The sequence below is a fragment of the Schistocerca nitens genome, chromosome 8 (assembly GCF_023898315.1).
Source record: "Schistocerca nitens isolate TAMUIC-IGC-003100 chromosome 8, iqSchNite1.1, whole genome shotgun sequence".
NCBI lineage: Eukaryota > Metazoa > Arthropoda > Insecta > Orthoptera > Acrididae > Schistocerca > Schistocerca nitens.
In genome coordinates, this window is record NC_064621.1 from 274,854,310 (window position 1) to 274,862,774 (window position 8,465).

Consider the following 8,465-nt stretch of genomic DNA (forward strand, 5'->3'; position numbering starts at 1 on the left):
GTAATTAGCTTGACTAAAGACAGGTTGAGGTGGGTAGAGGTAGCTATGGGCAGATTGAGGGAGGAGAGGGGAGATGCATGATACAGGAGAGACTTAGATGGAGGACACGGGGGGGGGGGAGGAGATCAGTGGTCAGCGGGAAGGGGAGGAAATACGATCAAAGAGTGTGTTCATTGACACTATCGCCTGAGAGAGAACGCGTACACTCTCTCTCTCTCTCTCTCTCTCTCTCTCTCTCTCTCTCTCTCTCTCTCTCTCGAGATACTTGCAGGATCCTCCAGTCACAATACAAATCTTGAGTTGGGAAATAGGCTTGTTTGCAACACAAGTAACATCGACATTATGACATCGTCAGGAGCATGGCTATTTGCATGGCGACATTGTTGCAGCAGGGAGAGGTGCGTCGACAGAGGTGTGTCCAGCAACATTGGGTGGATTAGTGACATCTCATTTTTCCAGATGAGTAGTGGTACAGCTTACGACGACACCGTTGACATCTGTTTGTGGGGACTTCGAGGAGAATGGATGTTACCAAATTGCATTTGGCATAGTCATATGGGACCAGCACGTGCCATGATGGTATGTGATGCCATTGGGTACACACATAGTCACCAGTGATAAGCATAGCTGGTAATTTGGACAGCGGACATAATTTCGAGGTGTTAGGGCTGGTGGCTGTGGCCCATTTTCGAGGTTATCTTTAAACAAGATAACGTAAGACAGCATATTGCCAATGGAGCCCTGACCTACATCAATACAGTGTGTGTTGGACTCTTGCACTGGTCAACACATTGTCGAGATCTGTGGCATGTTGCCAACTGCTCATAGGATACAGAGAGATTGGGGCGCCACCACTTGCCTGACGCTAAGATTGAGGAACTCGGGCATAAAGCGGTTACAGTATTAAATAATGTACTAAGATCTGTCAAGTAAGCTCAGATCGACTCGATGCCATGCCAGTTAAGACCTGTTGTTACTGTGTACTGAACATCACACCCTGTATACCTGAAAATCACCTACATATTTGTTTTCTTCATACTGTACTGTCATGAACAAGTAAAATTTCATTATGTTGCACTTCCTGGTGCTAGTTTTTATGTCCAGTAGGGTACTTCGTCATTTGAACAGCCAATTCGTGTAGTGTTGGTCTCCATTACTGTCTTTTCCAGACGACGTTGTAGACAGCAGCACAATTTTCAGTATAAGATACTTGTCCACATTTAACATTTGAAACTGACGAAGTGTGCATGTGGTACGTGACCTGTATGCTAAGTGACCCTGTTGATCCCGGACTCAAATTCTAAAACAATCAATTCGGGACTGAGTTGGTTCTGAGCATATCAGTGCTGAGGCTTAGCTTCGTTAACGTGTCAAGCTAAATTCTTCGAGCCCTGGCAGGCTAGCACACGGTGAGTTGTGTGTCGGGACCATACCGCCACGAGACGTGTTGGTGTACCGGCACTAGTGATTCTGTGTTAGTATCATATGTGTCAGGCTACGGCTCTGTGAGCCATAGGGCACATCGAGCTGAGACTGCGACCGCCTGTTTCTACTCTGTGCTCCGTTTTAGGTAGTAACATGCGCCTAAGACGTCAAACTGTTCCTAAGACTTTAGCGTTGAATATGCATATTGTTTTAAAAGAGGCAAATACGGAATCAGGTACGAGAAAACCAGCTTCTTTTGAAACAATCGTATCTGCAAATAAAGCAATGGACCTACGGTTACAGGCCTAATTACTAACATGTTGCACGGGTAAAATACTTAAAGGCAGATGTAAGTACACACAGGTAGGTGTTGCCGATGTTACAAATTTGTCCATTAGTAATGATAAACGTCAAAAGACCTTGAAAGCGGTTGAACGTCCAAAATAAGCCAATATCTAGTTTTATTTTATTCGGCGCTGTACGTTGTATTTTTAATTTCATTCGCATTTCACATGGAAATGATGCTCAGTTTTTTTGTTAGCACAGTCTCACCTCATGTCCGAAACCGAAACATGTGTCAAAATACTTCTTACACTCCTTTTAGCATGTCAAAGATTGCAGAGTTGCGGTAAACTCAAGATCTGTCAGTAAGTCCATACCTCGAAGCGAACATTTGTGTTCTATAAAAACGCTAAACATTTTCAAAGGAAGGTTTCCTTCATCTCGGTATCCACCGTGTGGGCTGGCGTGAAGGTCAGGGCACAGTATTCAGCTCCACTCGGGCCGATCTAATAAGGGTTTCTCTGCTTTTCCTGAAGCAGTTCGGACGCTTTCCGGTGTGGTACGCTCAGTCATTATCCTCCCTCAGCGTTTTCTCTAGCTAATTTTGAGTTCGACGTTACATAGACGTTACTCTGTCACGTTGTAAGAGGCCTACTGTTAGTCTCCTTGCCAGTATTCTCGCAACTCAGTCCTGTGGAAAAGTAGATAAAGGCTGCCCTTGGTCCGAAACTCAGTTCGGACACCAGAGTGCTTTCCTAGTATTGACCCACTCACAATGTATGCCTTTACTTTCCATGGGGTCTTTGAACTGACACTCTGCTGTTTGATGGGGGGATTTACGGTTCAACATGGTCGCCGAACCAGGACGTAGGTCAGCATTCTTCACATAGATCATGAAACAAGAGACTTGATTGAAAAATAAATTTTGTATGTGCTCAGGATTGAGCCACACGCCTTCAGATTTGTAATCTCAGACTCACACGAAAAGCCACAAAATTCCACGGTAAAAGCGGAAAAACGCTCAGTTCAAAGTATAACGAGGTACTTACCAAGCCGTAATAGTGCTCACTGGTGATACAGAATCTTCATTGCCGATCGACAAGCGATTTTGTAAACGAAGATGGGAGTTGGAGTGAAATTAAACTCTGAAAAAAAAAAAAAAAAAAAAAAAAAAACGCGTAACTGGAGAAACGAGGAAACTCTTGAAAATAGAGCTCATTAGTTAGGTAATTAAATTTGAAAGTTAAATATCGGTAGGATTTAAGATGACCACCTAGTTCAAAAAGGCTTGGAAGCAATTACCATTACTTAATAACTTCGCATCTTGCCATAGATTCTTGAGCACCATCGTGGTGACACGGCTTGGTCCTTAATACCGAGCCATTTAAGGGTCACATGAGTACGTAAAAGTCAATAATTCGACAAGCACTGACAGTAACACAGTGCGTTACCGCAGAATTGCGCCGAGAGACGTGGGATAAATTTTTTAAATAATAGATGAAATTTGTTGGCCAAGCAGCTACGTTTTTCACCGATTGGTGGGGAGTGCAACAGTCCCGCCGCTGCCGCGTGTCGTTATTTAAACATATTTTCAAACTGTTACAAACGGAAAAATAACGCGCTCTGGACGCTACAGCCCCCTGTGGACACACCAGGCGCGTTTTTCACTTAATGGAACTGTAAATTCATGCAACTGTGGACTCCACAACGTATCTGTACAGTCAGCTGCCTCTATTGAAGCACCACTGCTGTAACTAACATAAATACGATGACAATTAATGGAATAAACCCTCACGTTATTTGGCGAATTGTGTGAAAACAGCCTCGTACTACTGGCAACACTTTCCTGATAATTGCTTTTTCACTCTCTCGTTCGCATTTGAATCAGTCAACAGACGGGTTGAACGATGTCCCATCAACGTAATGAAGGTTTTCCGTAGTTGTCGTAAGTCGTACTAGATGAAAGCTTCAGTTCTTCCCGAGAAGAGCTACGGTTCGTTGTTCGCTTCTCATTATCGATATTGGGCTTACACTCATCACAATGAAAAGACGTTAAACCCTTCGGAGACTTTCTCATTCACATTCTCTCAAATGTACCGCTAGGTTTTCAGGCACAAGCGTGTGAAACAACTTACCTTCATCGCTCATGGTCTTGCGTGGGCGAGACGTTAAACCGTAGTCTTCTTCTGTGCCCTGTGTAGTGTGACGTCCAGCTTGGGAGATGCAGTACTCGTATATGAGGTATTCAGTAAGAAAATAGTTCGTCGCCTAATGTATCAAAGGGAACACACATGTGACGGAAAAGGAATATTACTTAGCCTACTTCAGCTCATCGTTAACCTCGTTTAATATGTTACAAAAGTCTGTTCCGAGCAGAGTAACAGGCCTTGGAGAATTTAACAGATCACAAGTAGGTGGACTCGGATTCAAAAATAAAATAGGCATTTTGTCCAAAAAGGCAGTATTGTGATTAGAGTATGCCGTATTTCAAATGCTGCTGAAGTACCAGTGCTGCTATCCAGATCCACCTTGGTAGTGGCCCTGGCCTACATCTTTCCCAATCCTTCACCAGTCAGGCCTCATGCCCAGCCTCTAATGACGTCGTCATCGGTAGGTTACGTCCTCACCTTCCTTCCTGAAATACACGGTGCCCGAAAAGTCTTTACCTGATTACATAAATTGATAACTCAGGCTAGAAGTAAGATACAAATATGAAACTGGTGTCTAATTGTTTACAAACTGTTCTTTTTTCACAAATCAGTAAACTTCCACTTTCATTGTTGCCCAATGACAGTACACGTCGATATGACTTTGCGGTCGAAATGCTATCACGTATTGAGGACGATGATGGTTATCTCAGACGAATTCCCTTTTCCGACGAAGCGACCTTTTTTGTCAGTGGAGTAGTGAATCGCCATAATGTGCGCATTTGGGGTTCACAACCCCCTGCCGAGGTCATGGAGTGCACCAGAGGCAGTCCAAATGTGAATGTTTGGTGCGCGCTATTGCACGATCGATTTATCGGACCATTCTTCTTCGCTGAGGCTACCATCACATCTGCAGTGTATCTGGACATGATAAAACTGTATGCTGTTCCTCAGCTGCTTCAGTATCACCCCGATGTCTTGTTTCAGCAAGACGGTGCACCGCCTCATTGGGGTTTGGACGTCCGTGCCTATCTCGATATGACCTTTCCTGGGCGATGGATTGGTCTTGATGGGCCAACGGTTTGGCTCCACGCTCTCCTGACATAACTCCATTAGACTTCTTTTTATGGGGTTATGTCAAGGACGAGGTCTACCGAACACGTTTACCAGATCTTGAAACTCTGCGACAACTGATAACCACAGTCGTTGAATCGATCCCTCCAGTGATGTTGGCTAATGTGTGGACGGAAATTGAATATCGCCTAGATGTGCTACGTGCTAACAAAGGGTGCTCATGTGGAAGTTTACTTATGTGTGAAAAAAGAACTTTGATAGTTCGTAAACAATTAGACACCAGTTTGATATTTGTATCTTACTTCTAGCCTGAGTTATCAGTTTATGTAATAAGGGAAATACTTTCCGGACACCCTGTACAATCGATATGGGCAGCAACGGTGCGAGAATGTATAGGTTGAAACCCGGTACCGGCACGTAGCCGACGTCTCCTCCCAACTAGCACGAAAAGGACCTTAAAGTTCAACGTTGCCATTCGACGACCGGATCACCATGAACACAGTTAAACGTTCGCACTTCATGACACTGCGGACATCTTTGTCATTTCACCAAAGACATCGACGCAAAGAACGGTGACCAGGAACTTAATTTGACCACCCTACTTTCCTTTGCCGGCCAAATAATAGTGGTAGTGATAAGTTCCTCCACCGCCACGATTCGAACCGGCGTACCTCCGAGTCAAGCGCCATCGCACAGTCGTGCGTTAGCAACCTCGGGAAATCGCATCTGTCGTCCGGTCAAATGCTTCCGTTTCTGCCTGCCACATATTTCCTCTCCCTCACGGTAGTGCGGGTTGTAACCATTTTCTTTGTAACTGGTAGGAACTTCTTGCACGCCAGGCACTGAAGAGTATTAGGTGTGAAAGCCAACTTCGCAGCCGTTTGTTGTACCGGTGACCTGAGCTGACTTCCTGCTTCTCTAGCACTGGAGGGCTGTTCCGCGAGCCTCGTCTTTTTTCGGCGTTGAAAATGGAAAACTCTTCACTAACAAGGAGGGCGCGCTGTCGGCCGAGTGCTGATCCGAGGAGGCTGGTGCTCTTTTGTAAGATGGCTGGACTCGGGAGTTGCCTCATCGCACCCCGTGTTTCCCGGATCTGCGTTATTAATAGCGGAGGCGGCGGTGGCGCGGAGAGCAACAGGAAAGTTTGGCGCCAGGCACGGCGAGGCGAAAGGGTCACGCCCGGCGAAAGGGCCAGGCGCGGCGGAGGTGGAACGGGCGGTGGCGGTGGAAGGGGCGGGGGAGGAGAAGGGGATGCAGCCTCGGCTCGCTCGCCACTGCCGGCTTTCGGCAGGTTTTCCTCCTGAGCAGCCGAGCCTCCCACGCAGCTCCGCCTGTCGTGAAATGCGCTTTGCACTGCCGCATGGCAATGCCTTTGACGCCACACAGCGCAGGCGTCTGTTAACTCAATAAAACGCGTTCTGTCGGGCGGGGCCGGGAGCGTCTGCCTGCAGCACGAGGCATACAGCACGCGGGAAACACCACAACGGAAGTGAAGACGTCGCAACACCATTGATGGCGTCACAGATATTTGGGTTTTCGTCTGCAATTTTTTGCTTTCCGTCGTGCTTTCCGTCGATACATGACGTTTCCAAAATCACACTGGCGATCGCTCGCATGTATATTTTTCTAAGGTAACTTCTACGTTTCTAACTGTAGGTCCAATCAAAGAGATACTCAATTTACTTCCTTTTTTATTACCAACACGTTATAAAAACGTATAAACATAAAATGTAGCGTATCTTTTGCTTAACCGAAGGCTGTTTCAGTTACCAATTGTTACACGCAGTTTTTCACCCGCACATGTCTACCAGCACTTCTAACAAGGGAACCTCCCCATCGCATCCCCCTCAGATTTAGTTAAAAGTTGGCACAGTGGATAAGCCTTGAAAAACTGAACACAGATCAATCGAGAAAACAGGAAGAAGTTGTGTGGAACTGTGAAAAAAATGAGCAAAATATACAAACTGAGTTGTCCATACACAAGATAAACAACATAAAGGTTTGTGTGAGCTCAGGAGCGCCGTGGTCCCGTGGTTAGCGTGAGCAGCTGCGGAACGAGAGGTCCTTGGTTCAAGTATTACCTCGAGCGAAAAGTTTACTTTCTTTATTTTCACAAAGTTAAGATCTGTTGTTCGTTCATTGACGTCTCTGTTCACTGCAATAAGTTCAGTGTCTGTTCTGCGACCGCACCGCAAAACCGTGCGATTATTATTGAAGTCGCGAGCTATATTTGCTGGATTCATATTGCCCACGGAATACACCTCACGTATTTAATGCACTCTCGTCCAAAGTAGCGAGCAGTCAACTGCCAGCCAGGGAGCCTCGTTAGCAGGAATACTCTCTCTTCCGTGCGCTGTAGTCGAGTGACGTCGTGTGTTTCGATGTTTGTTTAGGTGTAGCGCCCCATACTACGGCGCAGTTACCTCGCATCGGACGGAGAGATAATAATTGTCTGAAAATAAAAAAATAAACTTTTCACACTAGGGAAGACTTGAACCAATGACCTCTCGTTCCGTAGCTGCTCACGCTAACCACGGGACCACGGTGCTCCTGGGCTCACATTGTCCTTGATGTTGCCTATCTTTCGCATTGACTACACAGTTTGTATATTTTGCTTATTTACTTCAGTTCCACCCAACTTCCTGTTTTCTTGATTGATCTGTGTTCAGTTTTTCAAGGCCTATCCACTGTGCCAACTTCTAACTAAATCTGAGGGGGGGTGCGATGGGGAGGTTCCCTTGTAAGTATTCGTAGTGAGTGTCCAGCCACGTAAATTGCGGCTGTCGAAAGCAACTTACTGATACTTCAGAGTATGACGTTATCCAGACAGAGTTGAGTGTTCAGTTATCTGCAAAAATGTTTATCCAGACAACTTCACGTTTCTGTCTTTCTTTACTAGCAGAGGATGTATTCCAATGATAATTACAAAAGGAAAACTTAGTTCAAAAAAGAAATCACCTATTTTTACTATAAATCCATCTTTCTCATTTTTATAGGTGAGCGTCGAAGATAGAACATAGTTACAATAAAGCCGAGCAATGTTTCATTAAAAATGTTGTTACACATACACCAAATCGGAGCTAAAACGTCACTTCTGTATGGAATCATAAAAACGTCGGTTTCAGATTACAAAATTCGTGTAAATCCATAAGCAACCTTGTCTTCGTTCATTAAATGTGAAACTACTAGAAGACATTCCTGAATTCGTATCTTAACTGTAACTTTATTACTTAAATTTTGTTCTCTCTCTTGTATTTCCACTACTCTCTCAGCTTCCCTTAACACCCTCATATGGCAGTCTCATTTTCTCGTACATGCTTGATCCAGGGAAACAGTTGGTTCGTGCGAACACTGGAAAATATTACAACAGTAATACAGAAAAATTTACTAAATTAGCGGCCGGCTTTCTCCTATTACCTCTGTCTTGTTACTTGTGAACCTCAGGAAATTTTTACTTCCCCAGTGCCGGTGCCCACTGAAGTGAATTATTGAGAGAACATATTGGCAATACTTTAATTAGTTCCGCCGAGAAATGAC

At 45.0% G+C, this 8,465-nt stretch overlaps 1 protein-coding gene across 1 annotated transcript in view; it reads right to left on the reverse strand.

Annotated features, from left to right (window-relative positions):
• Nucleotides 1-3,848, reverse strand: part of LOC126199516 (putative uncharacterized protein DDB_G0271606) — a 44,945-nt gene extending 41,097 nt beyond the window's left edge. The window contains exon 1 of the mRNA XM_049936439.1: nucleotides 3,843-3,848. Within this exon, the coding sequence (XP_049792396.1) occupies nucleotides 3,843-3,848 (6 nt within the window). The remainder of the gene's footprint in view (nucleotides 1-3,842) is intronic.
• Nucleotides 3,849-8,465: the final 4,617 nt, after the last annotated feature.